The sequence below is a fragment of the Cryptomeria japonica genome, chromosome 7, assembly GCF_030272615.1.
Source record: "Cryptomeria japonica chromosome 7, Sugi_1.0, whole genome shotgun sequence".
Classification (NCBI taxonomy): Eukaryota; Viridiplantae; Streptophyta; class Pinopsida; order Cupressales; family Cupressaceae; genus Cryptomeria; species Cryptomeria japonica.
In genome coordinates this window covers 212,955,315-212,981,668 of record NC_081411.1, presented here as the reverse complement: position 1 = coordinate 212,981,668, position 26,354 = coordinate 212,955,315, and the positions used below count along the sequence as shown (strand labels likewise).

Genomic DNA, 26,354 nt, shown 5'->3' with positions numbered 1-26,354 from the left:
GTTGAGTAGCCATCTTTGTCTTCAAGAGATCAAAACCTTTTTGTGCTTCCTTTGTCCATAAAAACTTGGTTCTCATACCTCCCTTGATTGTCTCAAGCATGGGTGCACATATTTCACTGAACCCTCTTATGAACTTCCTATAAAACTGAGCCAAGTCATGGAAACTTCTCACTTCACTTGTTGTCCTAGGTGTGGGCCAACTGATTATGGCTTCCACCTTAGAGGTATCCATCTTCAAGTCACCTCTTGAGACTACAAACCCAAGATACACCAAATCATGTTTCATAAACTCACATTTCTCCAAATTGATGGTTAGTTGTTCATCACATAGTTTACTCAAGACAATTTCTATATGCTTAAGATGCTCATCTTTAAACTTGCTAAAAATTAAGATGTCATCTAAGTAAACAACAACAAATTTACCAATGTAGTCCTTGAGTACTTCATTCATGAGTCTCATGAATGTGCTAGGGGCATTTGTGAGTCCAAATGGCATAACAAGCCATTCATAGAGTCCTTCTGTAGTCTTGAAGGTTGTCTTCCATTCATCACCCTCCTTTATTCTAATTTGGTGGTAACCACTCTTGAGATCTATCTTGGTGAAGTATTCAGCACCTCCCAAACAATCCATCAAATCTTCAATTCTTGGGATGGGAAATCTATATCTTATAGTAATCCGGTTTATGGCTCTAGAGTAAGTGCAAAGTCTCCAAGTACCTCCCTTCTTTGGAGCCAAAACGGTGGGTACTGCACATGGGCTGATGCTCTTCCTGATTAGTCCATTGTCTAGGAGCTCTTGTATTTGCTTGGCTATCTCCTTGTTCTGATCCGGTGTCATTTTATAAGTTGCCTTATTGGGCAAAGAAGCTCCAAGTATAAAGTCAATTTGATGACTTATGGCATGTTGAGGAGGCAATGTAGTTGGTGTTCCATCACTAATGATGTCCTCAAACTGATTTAGGACCTGTTGCACTTCTTTAGGAATTATCACCTTCCTCTCCTTGCTATCCTCTTTTGGCTTCACAACAATCACAAACCCCGCTCCTTCTCCCTCCTTGAGGGTGTTAATGAACTCTTTCTCACCAACCAGCAACACATTAGGACCTTTGGATCTTCCCTCTACTTGGTCTCCTATGGACTGGATTTTGTAGGTGGTTCCATCCTTTTGGAAGGTATAAGCATTCTTCTCTCCATGGTGTATTGCCTTTCTGTCAAACTACCATGGCCTACCTAGGAGTAGGTGGTGAGCATCCATGGGCAAGATATCACACAAGATTTTATCTTTGTAGCCTCCTATAGTGAACTCCACCCCAAGTTTGTTCATTTACAAGAACATGTTGCCCTTTGTTGAGCCATGTAACTCTATAAGGATCACTATGTGGTATTCTTGGCAGATTGAGCTTACTCTCCGTGGATCCTGAATCCACTACCACTCTACATACCTTTCCAATGATCTTGCATTTTATTCTTAACAAGGATCTCCTTTGGTTAGGTTCCTCCTTAACCGGTTCTTTAATCAAGATTCTCCTTATCATGAGGTTCTCTCCAACCTCTGAATCCAAACTTACTTCTAATGCTTTCATGTTTGTTGCATCCTCTTAAGCATAATTTACTCTCCTCTCACCTCCTTGGGATGAAGAAGAGTTCTCAAGGCATCTATAGGTCGGGTGTCCAAGTTGATGGCAATTGTAGCACTTCATGGTGGCAAAATAGGACCCTCTTCCTGATCCACTAGACCTTCCTCTATTAGAGTTGCTAGATCCCCTTCCTCTACAGCTGCTCTTGCTATTGGAATCCCCACTTTGCTCAACCAACTTGGATTCCCCTTGGGTTCTTTGGTCTACACTTCTTCCACCAAAACTACCTCTCTGACCTCTGCCATCTCTTCCCCTACCTCTGCCTCTATTGCTTTGTTCTTGTTTCTTATTGCTTTTTTCCTCCACTTTTAGTGCCAACTGATAGCACTTGTGCATGGTGTTGGGGCATAACAAGCTTAATTCCTCTTGAATATTCCATCTCAAGCCATTTAAGTATCTGGCTACCTTGATGCTCTCATCCTCTACCACCTTGGATCTCAGACACAACTTCTGAAATTCCTCAGTGTAGCTACCCACATCCAAGTCTCATTGTCTCAAATTTTGTCTCCTCTTATGCGACTGGATCTCATAATCTTCAGGGATGTATGCCTCTTTCACCTTGGCTAACATGCCCTTCCAAGTAGCTATTGTGTTCTTGCCCTCTTTTTGCCTCTCTTCTTGAATAAATTTCCACCAAGTCAATGTTGCCCCTCTCAATCTGGACTTGGCCACCTTCACCTTTTGTGTCTCACTGATTCCATCACATTCAAAGTGATTCTCCAATCCCTCTATCCATTCCAAGACTACCTCGGGCTCCATTTTTCCACAAAAAAGTGGCACTCCTAGGGATTTTCCTCCTAAGGCTTTGATTGCTTTAAGGAAAGGTTCTTCAGGTAGAATAGGGTCTGGTTCAGGAGTCCTATCCTCTTCTACAACTTCTTTACCCTTCCCCTCATTGACCTTGATTGTCACTTTCTCAGTTTTATCTTCAACTACGTCTAGTTTGCTCTCCAATTGTAGTAATCTTTCTCTGGAGCCTATTTTCTTCATCTTGGTCTTCTACCTTCTTGACTAGTTCTGCATTGGTCACCATCCTTAGACTATTCTCTCCTACTGATTCAATGTCTATCATGTACTGGCTTCTTCCCAAATCTTGGTTGCTCTGATACCACTATGATGAGGAGGTATCATCAAAGAGAATTAATTTCTTGTCTAAGGGCAGTCAAGTGTTGTCCTAGTGGGCTCCCTTCATTGTTCACCTGGTCTACTAGTCAATTTAGACATCTCAACTCTCTAGGAGTGCTCCTAATCAAGATGTGCTCACTGGTTGCTCAGGCATGGTTTGGATTCACAAGGGTAAATCCAACCTCACACTCTCAATCTCTTAACAAATACTAGCAGAGGTTGTAGTAGGTGTTTATGATGTTTTCCAAGGGTAATCAACTGGTTTTGAGTATGGCTTTGATTCATTTCCTCATCGATCCTTCCTTTCCCTATTTTCTAGGCCTAGTAGCCCTAGAGCCCCAACTAGCCCTACCTAACCGATTTTTGTGAATTTTCTCACAATTTCCCCAAAGACCCACACAAACGCTTTGATGATCAAGATACCCTTTTTGGAGTACTTTCCAATTTATGACATGAGAAATCTCAGTATGACCGTACAAGTACGGAACTCAAGAAATGCTTGTTTTAGGTGGTTTTTGGCTTGTTTTGGTCTTTTTCTAAGGGTTTGGTGTCTTACTTGATTTGCCACACCTCCAAACTCACACATATGCTCTGCCACACCTCACTTGCTCATGTCAAACAGTCTGCACTTCCAACCCTGCTCATCCCTACAAGCACTTATATAATTTCATTCATTTCCTAACTGGGCTATGACTGAGCTCGCTTAGGAAATGATGCTCATTGGCCTTTCAATGACCTCCAAAGGAAAATAAAGAATATGTACATTGTACAAAGGTTCCATGGCTCGATTCCCGATTCCCAAGAGTTATTGAGAAGAACTCAAAGGACTTCAAGCTGGAACCAAGCTGGAACCATGTTTGAGCCTCTCAAACCCTTACTCAGGCCGAGAGCTTGCAAAATTGAAAACTCGATTCAAACCTGCAATAAAACTAACCAAAATGTTCCCTGAGCACTACAAGAACATGTACAAAACAACAAACAAAGAACAACAATGCAATCAATCCATCAAGTACGGATTGTTGCTCTAATTCTTGAAAAATGCAAGGTAAAACTCAAAAATGGTCTCCAATTTGTATTCCAATCTACTTCAGGCGTTCAACAACCTCATTCCATTCATTCTCAGGGCATTTATATGTAATTTTTTGCCTAACTAACTCTTCATCGGTTTCCTAACCAACCCTTTGCTCAAAAATGCAAAAAGTTGCTCAATGTTGCAAAAAGTTGTCAAGCAACTCTGACAACTTTTGCCAAAAAAGTGCATTTTTGCTTTACATGCTTTGTTTTCTCCTCCAAACCATCTAGGATGACTAAAGACTATTACATTAACATGTGTCAATGCCAAACAAGGCTATTAAAGACATTTTTCATCAAAATGCAAGATTATGCCATTTTAGGCTTACAAGAACTTACAAGCCAAAATTGAGCAAATGCATTGTCCTAAGGACATTCAACCTACCAACACTTTTCAAAAACATATGAGGACCTAAGACAAGACTCTTACTCACCATCTCAAACCAAACTATTAACAAACACACCAAAATGAAGAAGTTGAACTCAAAACTAGGTGCTCCTTCACCACCTTCCCACTCCCCAACTTTGCAAGAATGAGGTAGATCTGGATGGAAGGCCAGCAAGGTTAGATTGCATGGACAGATGATGAAGACTACAACACTCTTTTTGAATGAACTCAACAATGGTTATCTACAATAATCGGACGGAATGTCCCTTTTTATAAATCAATTCTGATATGACAACCTGTGGGGTTGAGACTTTATAGTGTCACCTAATGTATTTAATCTGTCATTTCTGCTATACTGTGCATAGACACTCTCTACTTTTGTATTACTCTATTATCTTTAATAAAAAAAAACAATAATATGGTTTCCCAAAACAATAATAAATAATCATTCAACTTATATAACAATACCCTTAGATTTTCAACCATTGTTCCCTTGGGCTTATCACAATTAATATTCTTTCTCAAATGATCTCAAAAATGACATTGTATCACTAATAGGATTCTTTTAGTTTCTTTGAATTCATTTGTGTTATATATCTCCTTTAGTATCAACAGCAGTATAAGACGAATTCATACTTTGTAAAAAAAAAAAAAGATTGATTTCGTACTCCTTTCTTAGGGATGGAAATTTTGCCCAAGCCAATTAAGGTTTAAAGTTTCCATTTCAATCAAAGAAAGGGCTCTGAGTCAAATATATTTCATCAGGCCACAATCTTCTATCATATGTTATCTATCCTCATTTACTAGACAAAATAATTATACAACAAATGCCATCTTATAGAAAGATTAAGAAGAAAATTAAGCAAGCAAACAAGCCATGATTTAATTGCTTATTGACTTATTATTCAACAATTATCAACCATGACTCCACTTCAATTTTAACAATAATATAAAAGTTAGAAGTTCAAAAGCTATTTTGATGATTTGTTGTTCTCAAAATGGTCCTTTTTCTTGTGCAGCCTTTTCTTTGGACTGCATTTTATTTCTGTTGTAATTCTTTCAGCTTTATTCAATTAACTAAAACATTCTAAAAATAAGTTATTGCAAAACCCAAAAACTCGAAAACAAGCATAGCTTACTACTTTTCGCTTCCATGTAATGGCTCCTTGAATAAGCATTTTGACCAAATAATTACCATTTAGACTATGCAACAAATAGAATAACTAATATTTGGGCATCACCTCAACTATACCAAACATTTGGGCTACTAAATATCATCTAGAAAAATCATACAAACATCTCGTTTCATAATATACATTCTGTACACAGGGAAATCAAACTGAGAAACTAAATAAGCTCAAGCTCAAGCTCAATCAGATATGCTAGTACTATTCAATCACTAACAATTAACATGCTCTATGTAACATCAAATGTAGGCTACAGCATCAGGCTACATACTTGACCGTCGGGATTTTGAATACAACATTGCTATCTTGAATTTTATTTATCTCAATTATTTTAAACGTTTGGACTCCTCCAAAGCCTTTGTATTAATAGCCAGCAGACTAGCATTATATAAAAAAATTCAGGAGCGAACCGTAAAGAGGTGAACTCTCCATAGGCTTCACATTTTCAAGCAAACATTGGACTTCATTTTCCTTGCCCTTCTATTGGAAGAATCTCTAGGCATGCTTGTACATTAAATCTTTTTGCATCCCAAAATGTAATTTCATCTTTATGGCTTCATTTTATTCGTTTTTCTAAAAACTTTGAAATGCCTTTTTGTAAATGCAAAACTATGATGCTAAAAGCCTTGGAAAACTGTTGCAAATAATCAGTAGAATCTATCAATTCAGCTCTGTTTGAAATATTTAATCACGGTATCCGGTATCGCAGCTTGATATCTTTACTGATGTTTTTCACATATAAAGTTTTACTCTAGTTCTATATGTGCTATCCATTCTTGTAAACTCACAATGCAAGTCGTTCTGGTGCTGTGAATGGGGTTTTTTGTTAGGCTTAGCGAAGTGGACTTTGTTTTGAAAGACCTTAAAGACGAAAAAATGCTACTGACGTGGCTTCTTGAGTACTGGTCCACTTGGAGCTGCAGCCTGAAAGATCCATTGCAGATATAGTGAGAGCCTCACATTTTTCTGAAAACACTTACTGGTAATACAGCCCTACCAGAAAATTATAATTCTTTACATTAAAGAAAAAGAATTTAATAAAGACAACCTCAGATTCAAAATGTAGATACTAAATAGACAAATGTGATCTGTTTACTCTTCTTCACATTAAAATGACAAAAGCAAAACAATTCAGTGTGTACTTACAGCATTTGACAACTGATCTCTTATATAGTACATAGATCTCAACATTGCCTCCAATGTATCTCTTGATAACTGGAACTTGATCTCTGTTTCTCCGGATGAAGGCTTTGTATAATCTTGAAGCTGCATGTAAAAATGCAATTGCAGACCAAATTTGAGAACAAGGTTTACAGAAAACATTGATTTCTTTCTATGCAAGGGTTGATAAGACAATCACGTTCTTGCTTTTCTTCATATCTAAAGTCATCTATCCAACCTGCACAGTTTTTCCTCTGCATGAATTACAATGGAACCTTAGACCACAAGTGACTACAAGAATCATATGATAGTTATTAAAAGGCCAAAATATCCATGAATATTGTTTCTCATGTTCTCAAAACTGGAAAGATAAAACAATCAAACAAGTACATACGAGAAACGACGAGCACATATATATGTAGTTAACTTTGAAGCAAACAAGCAAACAGATATAAACAACACTGGAATACATGTGCACCAATTAGTACAGAATCGCAAAAAAATCAAAAGATACAATATCCTTTGATTGTCACAGCAGATAACCCAGCCCAGTAAGCAGATCTCCTAAAGACGCTTCCAACTAGAGTCTTGGGTTTTCAAGAGGAATGGGTAAGGTAAGGTGCCCATGATCTAGACTGTGTCTAAGACAATATTTTATTATTTTCTAATGAATGATCTAACGGTAAGGTATTCAGATTAATGTTTATTCACATTCATGTTTTTGGATCAACATCGAAAGGAGACAATGACCCAAATTAATAAAGTATCAGACTACTGTGCATCAGGATAATGATCTTAGATAATGAATTCAGACTATTTATTAAATATGTTAAGAATAATGTTATTTTCATCATGATTTAGGAAATTATGAAGTTGACTTTGTGTTTGCCTTGTTAAAATCCGAATGACACGATTATTACCTGACAAAACTATTTAACTAGTATTTGTGCAAGATAATGTGTATAATAACTAATGATTTTCAAAATCATTAGTTAGTTAAGATAGCAATTATGATTAAATTTATAGAAAATCTCTCTCTCTCTCTCTCTGTGAATGTAACATGGCAAATGCTATAGTACGTCAATCTGCAACAGATGCAGCATCTTCCTTTCAGAAGAAAGGAAACTGGAGTTGTCAAACTGTTGAATTCCCACTCGTGCAATGTAGAAAGGAATCAAAATGTATCAATCTAGAAGTTGCTCATTTTTCTCAATGCTGATGCTGAACTGTGTCAAGTGAGTAGCATGATGTAGCAAGAAGAGAACAAGTGAATCCAAAATAGGAGATGAAGAACCCTGCTGCAGAGAATTACTACAAGCTCTTGAAGAAGCGTCTCTAAACTCTAAGTAGCAACAGGTACAGTTGAGGTATACATATACTCCAATTAGGTGTTCAGAATCATAATTTTGGATAAATGCTTTTAGGACAATGCTTAAAATGGATTCATGTTTCTTCAGATTTACGACTTCAGATTACTGTTTAAAAACTTGGTATGATATCCCCAAAATTTTGGGTAACACAGTGCCTTAATGATATTGTCTAAGTTTGCAGGTAATGTTGACATGGACAAGGCAAAATCCAGTTGAAGGGAGGGTCCTTCATTTCATACAATAATTGTAATAGTGATTGGTGGCAATGCATGTGCAGACCAATAGAGGAAAAGATTAAGGACCAAGTGTTGACTACAATGACAATAGGAAAACTCAAAATATTTGATAAACAATCTTATGGAAATCCAAGACAATGCACCTGGAATTAATAAGACCATGATTTTAGAAAGAATTCTCATGAAAATAGAGGTGGTTGGAGAGTTTTGTTCGCAACATGATTAGACCGATGATTGGTGGCAAAAAGCAGCAAGCAGATTGATAAATGAAGGAACCTCAAACAAGAGATGGAATCGCCAACTAGGCACAATGTAGTTAGCATAAAATGCTTTTGTTACTGTTGAGACATGGACCAGCTAGGACTCGAACCTAGGACCTTCCATACGCTGCTGGAGTGCTCTACCACTGAGCTACTGGCCCCTCTTGGACCAGTCCATCGACGGTCCGGGTGTGGCTTATTTTCAACATCAACACCCCCCTTTAAGCCACACCTTTCGTGTGCTTGGGCCTCCTAGCCTGGACCTAGCTCTGATACCATGTTGAGACATGAACCAGCTAGAACTCGAACCTAGGACCTTCCATACGCTGCTGGAGTGCTCGACCACTGAGCTACTGGTCCCTCTTGAACCAATCCATCGACAGTCCGGGTGTGGCTTATTTTCAGCACCAACAGTTACGTTTTATCTGATGAGCACACACACTTAAAAGGACAGGTGAAACAGTATAAGATAAACTTTTGCTTATTTTAAAATTCAATAACTATGAAAAAGCAATCATAAAAGATCTACCAACCAAGAGACAAGCTTTACGTGGAACTTTTTTCGAAAGAAAACTACAGACAAACGTTTGCTTGGATCTACTGTCCAAATCCAGCCAACAATAAATTTCTTTTTACAAATCGTTGTACGCACCAACCCACTGGAGTGCCTAATCCCCACCACTAAGCACCAAATTAGCAAGAGATGCAAATCTCTTCTATCAGGACTCCAAATGAATAAAACTTTCGTCTTCTTGATTATTGCTTCTTCAAAGCATGACTATCATATGTATCTTCTTCATAAAATCTCCTTACATGTCTTCTAAATTATGCTATAAATCTCCTTAAAAGTCTGCTATATGTCTACTACAAATCAGCTTGAGAAGTCTGCTAGAAATCTGGCATAAATCAACTTGAAAAGTCTGCTACAAATATGCCATAAATCTGATTATAACCTTCTTCAAATCAGGTTCATAAAACTGCTGATAAATTATGTATTTCTGCTCTAAAATTGGGAAGGATATTTTGTTAATTGCTTGCTTTCTTTACCTCAACTTCATCTTCTATTTATACGCCAATCATGCCTCTTCACCCAAGAGGTCGGCCTCATTTGAAAATAATAATTTTAATTTAATTTCACCAAGGGGATCAGCCAAATAATAATAATAATTTAGCCAGCTTTTGCAGGTAAATAAATGTATTTTAATTGCCAAAGAGGGGCAATTAAACGAAGGGCAGCAATCTCTCAAGGAGGTTGCCCAATGTGAAGGATAAATAATTTTAATTTGCTTTGGGAAACTTGAGATGCCAGCCACAAAATTAACCAAATATACATTGGTTGGCCAGCCCTTCAAATTCAAGTATTTATCTTTAAAACTCAATAAATATTTTGTGATTAAAACTCCTTTTACATCAATAACAAATTGTCTTGATGTTAATTCCCCTTTGACATCAATGGCAACTGTATTTCCATCATTATCAATTTGGTTGTACCATATTTTTTGGCAGCTTCTAGGTAGTTGTTAGGAGTCAATTGTTAGTGGTTATGGATAGTTGTGTTTCTATGGTTACTGTCACGTAGTTTAGATAGTCTTTTCATAGTTAGGAAAAGGTAGTCTGATCTTGTTAAATACTCTTTGGTGATTGGTCGAATATTTTGTACAAGCAATAAACCCAAATGAATAAAGCAATCACCAGCAAAAAGAAGAGGATCTCATAGACAATCTTGTGTATTTGTGGGAAATAAAGATCAAATACAACATTCATAAAGAAGATGAATGGACCCAAGAAACAATTTGGGGCAGCCTGGCAATGACTGTAGAAGTGGACACACCCCTTGATCATCTTCTCCAAATCCTTGCCAATCACTTTGTAGTTTTGCAAGGCCTGTGAGCCAAACAAGATCATGAGGTACACAAGCAACAAATGCATTCAAGGTACAAAGAAATAAGCTATCAAGAGGAAGAAGAACGAAACAAAAACTGGCCCCATACTAGCAATAATTAATGCTTAGACCCAAGTCAAGGTAAAGTGAGATCACAAAGTGGATAGGGAGTGGAGCAAGAGATCAAACAATCTATTGAGGTTGGTGGAGAAATGAGAGTGGTGAAGACAACTACAAGAGGTAGCTGAAGTAACTCCATTAGTGTAAATTCAAAGCTGAAGCCTAATTTCAAAAGCCAAAGTCCAAATGCAAGCCGAAGCCATAGTCAAGAGCAAAGACATCAAGCAACAAATGCATTCAAGGTACAAAGAAATAAGCCATCAAGAGGAAGAAGACAGAAACAATACTAGCCCCATACTAGCAATAATTAATGGTTAGACCCAAATCAAGGTAGAGTGAGATCCCAAAGTGATTAGGGACTGGAGCAAGAGATCTGTTGGTGTAATTATTTATTCATCTTGGATATTATTACACCTTACTTAAGTTTACTTAGGTACATGCATATCAGAGTAGTTTGCATATGAGACACTTGGGTGTTTGTGCCACATTGGGAGTGTGTATGTAGGAGAATATCCACCTTTTATGGTGTGATCTTGTTATTACATATCATATCCATTTATTGTGGAGTGATAATTGCACCTTCGGTGTTGGTTTTAATACTTTCAAATTAATATAAACTCAGAAATCAGAATTTAGTTTCTAACTAAGTTGATTAGCTGAAAGATTTAGAGATTTCTAGATTTAGGCATAACATAGAAATGAACAACAAAAAATAAGAACAAGACACGGTTACCCTGGGAAAACCTCCTAGGAGGAAAAACCCAACCAGAAAAGATCCTCAGATCTGATTATGGATTATAGTCATATAATGATTACAACACTTATCTCAAGTACTTGAAGATGTTTGCACTTAGGGCTGATAAGGTCTTCAACAAATCTGCACTTTCATAAGCATCAAGTTTTCAAGTCTGTCCCCTTTAACACATCAAACAGCAATCAGGTCCACACCCTAGATCTGCATTTTATTGCATCTTAAGTCTGCACCTTTGCTTGAGACTGGACTGCAACCTTAGCACCTTGGACCTAGATCAGTTCGCCCTCCTTATGATGGTATTTGCACTTGAAATTTGCACCTTTAATGACAGATATAATTCGCTAATATTGCTCCTTCAAAGTTCGCATTTAGGCAGATGTATGTTTTGCATAGAAGGATCTTGTGAGTGGATAATAATGTGAAGTTGTCATTTATTTATATGTGGAGCAAAGTCTTAGTTATGTCAGCTTTACCTTATAATTAACTTTTATTTATTATTTTCCCTTTTAGCGAATTGCCTTGATGGAATAGGGTCGGCCCTATTTAGGAACACGTTGAGTGTGGCGTGAGGTTTAAGGAGTGTCGTGAGGTATAGGGCCCAGCCCTACATGTTGAAGAAGGGGCCAGCCCTTTGAGCGGATTCCAATATTCCTAAGGCAATTGGAATCCGCCTATTCCTTCCTAATTACAATCAATATTCGGTGGGTGATCCACCTCATGTGGAATATTTTATTGTTTCTCCTACCTACCACACCTATTTCCTACCTACCCTTATTTCTCATTGAGCCACATGTCATGTTTGTGTGCTCACATATCCATATAGCCTTGCCTATATAAGCAGACTCATCTACATTGTATGTATTGACTGATGATCCAATTGATCAGTATGTTCATCTTGATAGAATACAGTTTATTCCTATCATCTATTTTGTCTCTATTGTACTTTTCATTGAGCTCTTGATCTTGGCAAAATCTCACATGGTATCAGAACCTATAGGGCTTCTTTGATTAGTCATTTTTGGAGGCTTCAATTTTCGGATTTGGGGATCTGCATTTTTTGGGGGCGTCCTACAACGATTTGGACATCACGGTTGAGTCCGGGAGGCCGTTTCCATAAATTTTGAGTATAAACTCAGCTATATTTGGTAAAGGAACAAATTTCGCCTATCCTGGTATATTGTACGGTTTTTTCCTGGTATATTGTACGGTTTTTTCCTGGTATATTGTACAGTTTTTCCAGTATATTGTACGTTTTTCCTGGTATATTGTACGGTTTTTTCCTGGTATATTAATATTTTTTTTTTCAGCGAACTATATTATTTCATTACAGAGTTAAAGATTATTCTTTTTTCACTACAAAATTAAACTTTTTTATTTTTGCTTATTCTTTATTCACCATGAAGTTAAAAACCTTCCTTTTACTTAGAGAATTTTTTTTCTTCTCTTATTAAAAGGTTAAAATTTACATATATAATATTAAAATTGTTATCTTATTTTTTAAAATTATTTTTCATATATACTTTATTCATTTATCTCACAAACATTTCTAATATCAAACAATTATCACAAAAAAAAAGAGGTAATTTTTTTAAAATAAGGCACTAATATATTTTTTATCAAAACTTCTCACAGGTTATTTTATTACAAATTCTTCAAATGGGCTCACATATCTTCACAATTGATAAAGCTCACATGTTGTGTGGAGATAATCACTCCATATGGAAGATTCGAATAAAAGCAGAATTCATGGCCAGGAAGTTATGGGACATTGTGGATGGCAAGGAAAAACAACCTACAAGTAGAAATATTAACCATCTTGTAAGTTCTTTTAATAATAGATCACAAGAAGCATTGTCAATTTTATTAAGAAGTGTACGAGACGATTTTTTATTACACATTGGGAACATAGAATCACCTTCTGAAACTTGGAAATTATTAGAATCTATGCATGAAGGATCTAGGCTTTCAAAAATAATTAAATTAATTTTAGAATTATTTACAACTCCCATGAAAGGGGATGAAAAAGTAATAAACTATCTTGCCAAGATAAAAAATATTAAATCTCAATTGGATGGATGCAAATGTGATCTAATAAAAGATAAGCTTTTGTACTTTATAATACAAATCAACATCCATGAAAGATTTAGAAATTTTATTTCCATTTTAAACTCTTAAGTATCAAAATGAAGATGATCTTCCTGATTTATCAACACTCTCCTCTTCTTATTCAAGAAGAAGAGGTAATGTTAAACTTTCTCTTACAAAAGATAAATGGTACATTAAAGATCAAAATAAAACCATTGTTGCAGGAGGTATTCAAAAAGATGGACTTTTTATTTTTAATAATACTTCAAAAGAAAATTGCTTATCTACACAAATAAAAAATGAAACACAATTATGGCATGAAAGATTAGGACATCTTAATATTAGGAGCTTAAATGAAATGTCATGTCATAATCTTGTAATTGGATTACCAAAAAATTGAAAATAAATTAGACGCTTGTAAAGGTTGCCTCTTAGGTAAAAAAATATATACAACCCTTTAACAAGAATCATAATTGAATGCAATATAAAACCCTAGAATTACTTCATAGTGATCTAACCATGGCCATTTCAAGTTCCTTCTCTTAAGGGATCCCTCTATGCCCTTACATTTATCGATGATTATTCTAGAATGATTTGGGGATATTACCTTAAAAAGAAAGATGAAGTTCTTTCTAAATTTAAAGAATTTAAAACTTTAGTTGAAAATCAATCTAATTATAAAATTAAAATTCTTAGAACCGATAATGGAACATAATACATTAATATAGACTTTGACAATTTTTGTGTAATATGTGGGATACAAAGACAACTAACATGTCCTTATTCTCCCCAACAAAATGGGGTTGCTGAAAGAAAAAATCGAACCATCTTAGAAATGGTTAGATCTATAATGCACTCTTATAATACACCAAAATTTCTTTGGGCTGAAGCTATGAATACAACTATATATATTTTAAATAGAGTTTCTACAAAATCTTTACATCTTTCAACTCCCTTAGAAAAATGGTCAAATCAAAAACCTAATATCTCTCATCTTAGAATATTTGGGAGTCTTGCATATGTTCACATCCCTAAACAAAAGAGACAAAAACTTGACTCCACATCTATTCAATGTATATTTGTTGGGTATGGAATAAATACAAAAGGAGATAGACTTTATGATCCCTCAAAGAGAGATATTATTCTAAGTCGAAATATTCACATCTTAGAATCCCCCTTACCTACTCAATTAACAATATTGTTGAAACATCAAATTATGAAGAAAATAATCAATCAACCTTTAATGATAATCTTGTACAACCTTCTAAAAGACTTGAGTGGGTTCAATCCTTAATTCAAGATTCAAATGTAGAACCTTCTCTTCCTAAAATGACTAGAAGTCAACACACGTATTTTGCCTTAATGACACTATATGAAATTGAACCCCAAAAATTTGAAGAAGCCAATGAAAATCAAAAATGGAAAAATGCCATGCAAATAGAATATGATGCTCTCATAAAAAATAAAACATGGGAACTTGTTCCACAAACCCATAATCATAATATTATTCATTGTCGTTGGATTTATAAAATAAAATATGATCCTCAAGGAAATATTGATAAATATAAAGCAATATTAGTGGCCAAAGGTTTTTCTCAATGACAGGGCATAGATTATGATGAAACATTTGCACCAGTAGCCAAAATGGGCACTATTCGTTTACTTCTTGCACTAGCTGCTCAAAATGGATGGGAAAATCACCAAATGGATGTTAAAAATGCATTCTTGAATGGAGATTTACAAGAAGAAATATATATGCATCAACCTCAAGGATTTGTACAAACAAATAAAGAGAGCCATGTATGTAAACTCAAAAATACCTTTATGGGCTCAAACAAGCTCCTCGAGCATGGTATTCTAAATTAAGAAACTTCTTTCAAAACTTAGGTTTCTCTAGTTGTAAATCTGACAATGATTTATTTTTTAGATTTGAAAAAATCATATAGTTATTATTGTAGTATATGTAGATGACTTACTCATTACAAGTAGTCTCTCATCATTAATACTAAAATATAAACAAAAACTAAGTCTTACCTTTGAAATGACTGATTTAGGAGTTCATCATTTTTTAGGAATGTCCATTTTTCAAGATCATCATTCAATCATTATATCTCAAGCAAAATATGCCCAAAACTTAATTTCAAAGTTTAATATGTCTGATTGCAAACCATCTATTACCCCTATTTAAATTGGTACATCAAACTTGAAGCTCACCCTCCTTGTGAGAAATTTGACTCCACTCTTTATCAACAATTAATTGGGAGCCTAATTTATTTAACTATCTCTCGCCCTGATATTTCCTATGCAGTTGGTGTTGCATCTCGATTTATGGAAGAACCTTATGTTCAACATTGGAAAATGGCAAAATGTATTTTAAGGTATATCAAAGGAACCATTAACTTTGGTCTTTATTATTCTCATACTAAAAATGCACATATATATGTATATTGTGATTCTGACTTTGCAGGGGATTTCACAGATCGAAAATCCACTTTTGGATATGTGTTTAAGCTTGGAATAGGTGCAATCACATGGAGTTCTAAAAAACAAGCAACTGTAGCACTATCATCTACAGAAGCTGAATATCAAAGTGCCTCTGAAGCAGCTAAAGAAGCTATCTGCTTAAACCAACTTCTAAAAGAAATTAAAATGGAATCCAGTCCTAGCACCACACTCTTATGTGATAATCAAAGTTGTATTGCACTTACTAAGAATCCTGTTTATCATCAAAGATCTAAACATATTGAAATTCAAGCTCACTTCATACGTGAGAAAGTATTAAATGGAGATATTTCTCTTCAATATTGCCAAACTGAAGATAAAGTTGCATACATTTTTACAAAGCCATTATGCAGTGCAAAACTCTCCAAATTTAGATCAATGCTTGGCCTCAAGGAGCTTCCATTGAGGGGGAGTGTACATGGCAATGTCACCTCCTAATGGATAGATCCTATATGTAATATGCATAAGTCCTACAAGCTGCTTGTAAAATCTTCTCTCTGTAAATCTTCCACTTGTATTAAGACCTACGGGCACATTGTACTAAGTCCTATGGGCACTATGAACCTAGGGAGAGGCTGATTTGAGGAGGCCCGGGACTCCAACAAAAATCTTATAAGACCTTTTTAGATAGCATCTATTAAGAACACTGAGATTATAAATTATGACAAAATGACCTTAATGTAGTCCAGAATGCATGATTTTCATTTTGGCATATATTTGTGTCCCTATTTATATATTTGTGTCCCTATTTATCCTTGTCAAGAAGACCTGCATCATTGGGGTACTTCATGTTTTTCTTGTAAAGAAATTGACCGTATTTGTCCCCTATTAATATTAAGGGGGAGTGTTAGAACATAATATTATTAGGGGTCAAACTCTTATAATATATAATGTTTTATCATAGTGCTTGAAAAAGCATTCAACATTTCTTGTGAATAATTAATAAATTAAAGAACTATTAAAAGTTATTTATTTATTAATTGTAAACAAGATTGTTATTGAAAAGGTATGGTAACTACCCTTTCGGGTATTTTACCAACCTTTCTCCCTATATTTAAGGGAGGATTCCTCACCATTTTGGGTGGTGTGAAATATTGTTGAACTTATGTAAATTATTGCAGAGGCATGTGGAAATTTGAAGAGAAGTCTCCTCGAGTTGTGTTCTTATAATATAGATGCTATATTTGTGGGGTTTTTTTACCAGTAATGGTTTTCCCCATGTAAATTCATGTGTTTTGTGTAAATTCGTTATTTTTCTAATATTTCTATAGTTTAGATTCTTAAAATCATTTAATTTAATTATTTCATTATCCAGCGTTACCGGGAGACGCGTCTCCAGACCCCTGAGACGCGTCTCGGAGACTGGTACACGTCTCCCGTCTCCAAAACGTCTCTGGAGGCGCCATTCTGAGAAGGATGCATTGGAGATACGTCTCCTAATGTCTCCTGCGTCTCTCGTGGAAAATATGGCATCTCCCGTCAGAAAAACACTATAGAACGATTTTATTAAAAACCATGCCCCGTCGCGTCACAGTCGCATTGGAAAAAGGACGACAAAAACCTAAATATCGCAGGCTTTCGTTGACTGTAAAGTTTTAAACCTAAATCGCGACACTAAAAGTAAAAACGCAGCCCTCAAAATTAAATCGCGACACTACAAACGCAGCCCGCAAAACTCTAAGCGCTAAACATAAACGGAAATGTAAGGCTAAATCGTAGGTGGAGAAAAATACGACCCAGTTGAAAAAAATCGCGAGGAAGGTGTTTCGTTGCAATTTCCCATTGATTCAGGTAGGTTTCGTTTCATTGCAGTTTTAATTTGTAGTTTCGATTTGCATTTTTCTGGGTTTTTTATTTGTCTAATGTTTTCAATGTTCATTTTTATTTTTTAAATTTGGAATAGTATTTACTATAATTTTTATACAGTATTAGTATTAGTATTATTTATTTATTATTATTAACTTTAAGTAATAGTAATACAGTTTTAGTATTTACTGTGTATTACTTCTACTGTTATACAGTATTATTTATTTATTAAGTGATACTAATAAGTAATATACTAATATTATACATTTATTATTTATTAAAAAATTTAAAATAAATATTAAAAATTTAACAGATTATAAAATTAACAATTTTAATTTCAATTTTCACAGACTGATACAAATTTAAGAAATTAACAATCTGATACAAATTTTTAATTGAACAATCTGATATAGATTTTATAATTTTATAAATTTAAAAGTATGATTATGATACATTTTTATTCTAACTATCTGATACAAATTTTAACAGTTTTATAACTGTCTTATATAAATTAAAATAACAAATTTAAATTTTTTTTAACAATCTAGTAAATTTAAAACATCAAACATGGTAATCCGTAATAGTTTTTGAATTTTTATTTTGTTTTGTTGCTTGCAGATTGCAAAATGTCAAGGGGGGGGGAACAAGGCTTGTACCCCTTGTGGAAGTATGTTGACCGTGTCCTAGGGCCAAAAGGAATAGGGGGGACAGCCACTATTAAATGCAAACTTTGTCCATTGGGATGGAAAGGTACCTACACGAGGGTGAAGGCTCATTTCCTCACCAACCAGGACACGGTGTTGAAATTTGTACAAATGAGTTAAAACGATATGACACTGTGAGGGAGCAAGAAAGGGCTGATGGGAAAGTTTACAATATGAGCTCCTCTCATGCTTCAACCACAGGAGCAACTAGAGAGCCAGAGGTAGATGTGTCTTCTAGTGTTGTAGGAGCACAACTGTCTGAGTCTCACAAGAGACCACATACTAGCATCTCAAACCCCATTGGAAGGCTATTTGATGTGCAAGGTCGAGAAGCAATTGATGCAACAATTGCACGCTTCTTTTATGCAAATGGAATACCGTTTAATGCTGCTCGCTCACCTTTCTATGTAGAGATGGTACAAGCTATCAATAATGGACCAGCTGGGTATAAACCACCTGGATCTGAAAAGCTCGGCACAACTCTAATTGACAAGGAAAAAATTCGATTAGAGCAACAAACTGCACCAATGAAGAGAGTGTGGTCTACAGAAGGTTGCAGTATAGTGATGGATCGGTGGACAGATGCTAGAAATCGTCCACTACTTAATGTCATGGTGACATGTAGCAAAGGGCCTTATTTTTTGAAGGCAATAGATTGTTCAGGGCAAGAAACGAATGCAGATTTTCTTCATAACCAGCTATGTGACAGCATTGAGGAGGTGGGGGAATCACATGTAGTCCAAGTTATTACCAATGCTGCCCCTGTTTGTAAAGCAGCAGGTATGATGGTGCAAAACAAGTACAAGCATATATTTTGGACACCTTGTTGTGTGCATTCGTTGAACAATGCACTCAAAGATATTGGCAAGTTCCAATGGGTTTCAGACCTCATAGAAAAGGGCAGAAAAATACAGATGTTCATATGTAACTATCATCACACACAAGCCATTTATCGTACGTTTGCCAAGGTGGAACTTCTCAAACCAGCTGATACACGGTTTGCTTCCTATTTTATTCTTCTTGACTGCCTTTGTGAAGTCAAAGGAGCTTTGTGATCCACGGTTGCTAGTGATGCATGGGCATCTTGGAGGCAATCTGCATCAGATACTGCAGTTGAGGTGAGAGGTTTGGTCCTTGATGGCCGTTTTTGGGCTGATGTGAGATTTGTTGTTGATTTTATTAGGCCCATATGTGAGGTGATTAAATTTACAGACTCAGACAAGCCAAGTTTGGGGAAGTTTATGAAGAAATAGATTCCATGTGTGAAAGAGTAAATAAAATAACTGATGCAAAAGATTCTTCTTTATATCCTTTGATAGAAGAAAAGTTACATGGAAGATGGAACAAACTCAACACACCCCTTCATTGTGCTGCCCATGCCTTAAAACCTAAATGGCATAATACAGAAGAGACCAAAAAGAGGCCTCCACATGAGGATAGAGAGGTAATGAAAGGATTTTGGGCTGCAGTAAAAAAGATTTATGGTCAACATGAGGATGCCTCAATCATAAGGACTCAATGGAATAAGTTTTCACATGGGCAAGGTGATTTCTCTTCAGTGGAAGCTTTATATGATATGCGGGCAAAGAAAGATTCTTTAGAGTGGTGGTGGAACCATGGAGGTGAAGCCCCTGAATTGCAATCATTTGCAATCAGATTGCTCTCACAAGTAGCTAGCTCTTCATCTTGTGAGAGGAATTGGAGCACTTATGGTTTTATTCATTCACAAAAGAGGAACCGATTGGGGTCAAAGAAAGCAGAGAACTTGGTCTACATTCATAGCTCACTTCGTCTTCTCTCTCGTGTTGATCCTGGTTACATGGAGGGTCCTTCAGCAAAATGGGACCAAATTGTACCTGATGATGGAGGAGTTGCAGCCATGGGGGATGAAGCGGTTGAACCAGATGGCCTTATTGAATTGCCCCCAGTTCTACTACCATCAGAGGAACCTGAGTTAGAGAGTGATGCGTATCTGGAGACCATCCTAGCTGAGGACCTTCATATGGATGATCCAGACATAGCATAGTAGATGATAGATTTCTGATTTCTGTTTTTCGTTTGTGTATCAGCATCAAACTATCAATGTTTTTGAATTTCAATTTGTAATGATGCTGCTAACTAATATGAAATATCAAATATGTAGTGTGAGTTATGAACTTTTCAGTCTTTTTGACACAATGACATTTGACATATGTGTATTTAAACTTGAAAGTTAATATTGATTTGTTAAACTTTTCCACTATTCTTATTTTCAAAATTCTATGTTATGATATTTACTGAAAATTATAAATTATATTAAAAAAGTAATTTGTCGTCTCCAAGTACCCCCCGTCTACTTTTTTTGAGAATTTGTCGTACTGGTACCAGTACCCGTCTCCGAAGTACCCAAGTACCCCCATCTCCTGGTAACCTTGTCATTATCATAGTTTAAATATTTTACATGTTCAACAGGGATCCACATCCGCCATGTGGCAGGTGGCCACTAGCCCGTGGGCAAAACACCTTTGTATAGTCAGCACTGCCACATAGGTGTACGGATCAGTCACCTTCCACGTAGAAAGACACCTCATCCAACACGTGTCAGCCTGGTCAGCGCCACGCGTACAGTCTGTACGGTACGGGCAGCCATGCAGGGGGGGTGAAGTTTTTTTGATGGCCAGACAAACATCAAATTTAAGCCCGTCATTTGCTGACGTCAGCACTGCATCAGCAGTATTTTGAAAATTTTGTGGACCCCCTCTCATTTGCATTTTTGAAATTGCAATTCAACTTCAAATGGCTATATCTTGCTCATTTTTGCACCTATTTTGGTGCAATTTTTTTTGAAATGAGCTAGAATTTCGTGCTCTTCCCAGTGGTGGAGGAATTTTCTGATTTTGATGGACGGATTTTTCAAAATTTGCAGATTTTCATGACTGTACCTGTCTAATCCTAGATTTTGCAACTTCAGAGGATTCGTTTGGCGTCATACGACCTCCTTTTCAGGTGCCGTTTTTTTTTTAAAGTGCATAATTTTTCGTCTACTTTCATAATCTGCCATTAGTTTGCAGTGATTTTGAGTAGAAATTATACTTTCAGTATTTGGTCATTTTTGGCCTATTTGGTACTTGTATTTTGCTTGGATCTCAGTTTAGATCACTTGCGGTATTGTTTGGAGTCTCTTTTAGCCTATTTGAGGCAGCTGTAAAGTTGAAATCAGAAGTCCACCTTGCCTTGTTTTGCAAGTGGCCCATTGTATACGCACTAAGTATAAAGTGCCAAATCATTAAATCATTATTTTGGGGAGGGGGAGGGTTCTTGATTGAGTAATTTGGGGGGTATCTTGTGTGCTTGTGCCTCTCTCTATCTTGTGCTTTTTCATTTTGGTGCTATGGGTTCTCCTAAATTTCCACTTTTAACTCTTCATAATTATGCATCATGGAAGATAAAGGCATGGAGTAAACTAATGGAAAAAGGACTCATTCATTATGTAAATGGAACTATTACAACACCACCTGATCCTAATGCTCAAATTGAATGGCTCACTAAGAATGCTATGGCACTTGGAACTCTTAGAAAGTATGTATCAGATGACCTCATTTTTCACATTGATAAGTGTACTACAATTAAAGAGGCTTGGGATATTTATGAGAAATTGCATGGTCAAGTTGATGAGATTAAGGGCTACAAGCTTGATAGTGAACTCACAACTTTGGATCCCAAGGATTTTGATACAATCCAAGATTATGTCACAAAAGCAAATAAGCTAAGAGCAAAGCTAAAGGATTGTGGCATTGACAAAAAAGATGCTCAATTGGTTTATAACTTGTTGGACAAACGTCTTTCAGAGTATGCAGCCTTTGAATCTAGCTTTCACACCCATAGGTTAGCTCAAGGTTCCTCATACACTTCTCCCTCATTTGATGCCTTCACGGAGATGTTGATACTTGAGCAATCTAAGTTGACCAAGACGAGGATTCTCAAATCTTCAAAGTCACAAGCATTGGCGGCTAATAAAGGGAATCAAAGCAATCAAGGAAAAGGCAAGAATCAAAAGCAACCTAAGTCAAAACCACAAGAAGACGGAGCACACTCCTCTCCACAACAAGGTGATTCTACATCCTCACCTAAGAGGAAACAATATAAGGACAATCTTTTTTGTGCCTATTGCAAGAAGTCAGGACATGATGAACATCATTGTTACAAGAAGAATATTGATGATTTGAAGAATCTTCTTGAGAAGAACAAAATCAATTTGCCTTCTAGAATGTCTACATCGGCTTCTTCCAAGGAAAAGGATAAAGGAAAGGATCACTCTTTTGGGACATATAAAGGAAAGGGACAAGCTCTTTGTGCTACTACAAGTCATGATTCAGGGAGATGGCTTCTAGATTCAGGGGCTTCTCATCATATGGCATCTTCGCAGTCTAGGTTCTCTTCATTTGAGCCTTGCCACATGCTGCAAATTTTGATGGGCAATCATACATACATGGATGTGATTGGGAAAGGATCTATTGCCATTGGGGATAACTCCTTCAATGATGTGTTGTGTGTACCCCACTAGACAAACAATCTTCTTTCCATCTATCAAATCACACATGGGGCAACTAGGAAAACTATGGAGTTCACACCTGATTCAGTTATGATTAGAGACTTGGAGACTAGAGCTATCATTGCGACTGGGGTGGTTGATCATGCATCTCGATTGTACTCCTTTTCACATTTTGGTCCTATTGATGAGGTGGATTCTCCTCTTGATGATTTAGATTTTGAGAACTATGGGTACTTGAACTTGGGAATTCTCACATGTGACCCCGTTCTTAAACCTTCCATTTCATCTCCTCTTGATATCACACCACCTATTGCACTTGATGATGCAGCTAGTGCGATAGTTTTGCCTTCTTGTGATTCAGTGCAGCAGGATATTTCATGTCTTCCAGCTTCAGTTGATTGGGGTGACTACTTGACAGACATTGCAGGTTTATTTGTGGAGTCCTACATTGCAGATTTGGGAGACATCATTGATGATATTCATATTTTCTTTGATGAGGATGATCCTTCTTCGATTGTTATGAGGGAACACTCTGAACCACTTGTTCATTCTCTACATGATCATTCTTTCGAGGTTGATACGATTGTGGATACTTTTCTACAACAGTTGGAGGAAGTCTCTTTATCCTTAGAGGAGACATGTGAGTCTTTGGATATTGTTCTACATTCATGTCCACTAGATCTTGGAGTGCCTTTTTCATCAGTGTGGAGTCGTTCACCACCTTTGGAGGGGGTTATCTTTCATCATCGACATGGGGACACTTGAGCAGTTTTAAGAGACTTCATTCATCATGAGTTTTTTTCCTACATCTTCCCTTCATGATTGGGGAGACTTCATGGATACACCATTGGTTTTGTTTCTTCCCAAGGGGAGGAACATTGTTCGACGTTCATGGAGCAGTTTCTTCATACATCTTCAAGCTTCTACCATTGGTGCAGATTCTACATTGTGGGGGGGCTACCTAGTCTCTCTTCTTCTCACATATGGGGGGGACTTTTTCCTCACATGGGGTTTTGTCTTTCTCATGCTTCTTTGAGAGTTCTATGTATATAGTTTTCATCTCTCTTTTGGGGGAGGGTTTTTTCCCATTGGGTTTTTCTCTCTTTCCCCGCTTTGTGAGAGATTTCATTGCATTGGTTTGCATGCATTTGCATTTGTTTAGTTGCATTGTAGACTTAAGTGCATTCCCCTAAGTTGCACTTAAGGGGGGGTGTTGGTGTAATTATTTATTCATCTTGGATATTATTACACCTTCAGTTTACTTAGGTACATGCATATCATAGTAGTTTGCATATGAGACACTTGGGTATTTGTGCCACATTGGGAGTGTGTATGTAGGAGAATTTCCGCCTTTTATGGTGTGATCTTGTTATTACTTATCATAACCACTTATTGTGAAGTGATAATTCCACCTTCGGTGGGTGATCCACCTCATGTGGAATATTTTATTGTTTCTCCTACGTACCACACCTATTTCCTACTTACCCTTGTTTCTCATTGAGCCACATGTCATGTTTGTGTGCTCACATATCCATATAGACTTGCCTATATAAGCAGGCCTCATCTACATTGTATGTATTGATTGATGATACAGTTGATCAGTATTTTCATCTTGATAGAATACAGTTTATTCCTATCATCTATTTTGTCTCTCTATTGTACTTTTCATTGAGCTCTTGATCTTGACAAAATCTCACAAGATCAAACAATCTTTTAAGGTTGGAAGAGAAAAGATAGCAGAGAAGAAAACAACAAGAGGTAGCCAAAGTAACTCCATTAGTGTAAATTCAAAGTTGAAGCCTAATTTCAAAAGCCAAATTTTAAATGCAAGCTGAAGCCATAGTGAAGACTCAAGAGCAAAGACATCAAAACATTCAACCCACTAGAAACAATCATATGAGAAAAAAATGGGTGGAAATAGCTAGACCTTGAAGTCCAAGTTCAGATGCATGAATTGACCTTGCAATCCAAGTTCAATACAACAAATCAAAACAACCTCCCTTTTACAAGAAAAGTCTTGTTGGGAGATGAAGTTTGAGGACTCCACAAATCAAGAGAAGGAAGCATAAGAGAACAACTTTCAAAGCATTAAATATTTGTTAATAGAAGATGAAACCAAGACAAAAATTTTAAGGCAAGGGGTTGGAGAAGAGGAAAGAGAATCTGAAAGATAAATGAAACGTTGAAATTGCAAAGAGTAAAGGATTCCCACATGTTCAAGAGTGTTAGAGGAGCACCAAAATATCTAAATTACAACCTTCTAAGAAGCAAGTTCCAAACACTAAATTTGCATCAAGGTAAAACCATGGTGACTCCACCATGACAGCCCAGTGTAGAGAGGTAGAAGCTACATAAGTTTATAGAAGATGAACAAGCGAATCCAATAAAACACAGTCTTATGAAACCATTTCGGCAACAAACGGCCAAAACAACAAACCATATTGGCTATGGTCCTTTCCAGCCACCTTGAGAAGTGTGACCATCAATTGGTACACAAAGATTGAATCAACCTCCTGAAATATGTGGGAGAAACCACAAAAGGCTTTCAAAGATGAATTCAAAACAACATTTAGATCATAAATTGTGGTAGAAATCTACAACACTACGCAAGGGAACAATGAAAGTGTAAGAACTTAAAATTGTAGCCTAAAGGAATTACTTGTAAAAAATTTAAAAAAAACAAAGAATCAACAAACAATTTAATAAAAGATAACATTGAAGGCCATATTCCTTCATCAAGAAAAAAGATGTGAGTTGTACCACCATCATATGCAAAAATGTATAATAGAGCAATGGCCATAGAAAGTGCAGATAAGGTGTCTTTATGATCCAAAAGAAAAATGGATGAAGGTTGTTGGCAAGAAATAGGCACCAGATAGACATCCAACGATCTTGCTGCATCTTATTGGATGACGTCCATGGAGCATGGGATTTGGAACATAGAATATAGGATAGGGATATTTTGTAAGGGTCAAATCTCATGTTGTTGATATAAGTATATCAGGAGATACGTTCACCAGTAGTGGGTGAAGAAAGAGAGAATATACAGTAGAAATGCATAGAAGTCAGATGGTAGAATATAAGGAGATATAAGGAATGTATACAAGAATATATGGAGTATAAGGATATATATTATGTACCACTTGAATATAAATGAATGCATATACTTTTGAAATCTTGATATATACGTGGTGTATGTTCTTATTCTGATTAACTAACTTTCTACACAAATAAAATTCCATGTTTCCTAAATAGGACTAAATCTAGGCTATAACGACTACAACTCTAGAAAATCACTAGGGCTCAGAACTCCGGTCTGTGTCCCTCATATTTCTTGCTAGCACTGGTTTTGTTGTCGGGACCTGTTGACGTGTATTTTGTACACAATCATACACAGAATAAAATACCCAAGGGTACCTTATCCTCTCTTGAATAAAATCTCTAACTTCTGAAGATATCGCAAGAAGGATCAGTTAGGGTGACTTCAATGTTCTTTTAAGTAGGGTCTCTACGTGTGGACAAGCACCAGTGGTCG

At 36.3% G+C, this 26,354-nt stretch overlaps 1 protein-coding gene across 3 annotated transcripts in view; it reads right to left on the bottom strand.

Moving 5' to 3' along the window:
* Nucleotides 1-5,468: 5,468 nt before the first annotated feature.
* LOC131036464 (uncharacterized) overlaps nt 5,469-26,354 on the bottom strand; it is a 130,204-nt gene continuing 109,318 nt past the window's right edge. The window contains exons 5-7 of one of the 3 annotated variants that reach the window (XM_057968357.2): nt 6,769-6,823; nt 6,555-6,674; nt 5,469-6,332 (exon numbers count right to left, since the gene is read on the bottom strand). In XM_057968357.2, the coding sequence (XP_057824340.1) occupies nt 6,271-6,332; nt 6,555-6,674; nt 6,769-6,823 (237 nt within the window). In that variant the 3' untranslated portion in view covers nt 5,469-6,270. Of the gene's footprint in view, nt 6,333-6,554; nt 6,675-6,768; nt 6,824-26,354 lie in introns of those variants that run through there. The other 2 variants (XM_057968358.2, XM_057968359.2) reach the window with 2 other exon arrangements.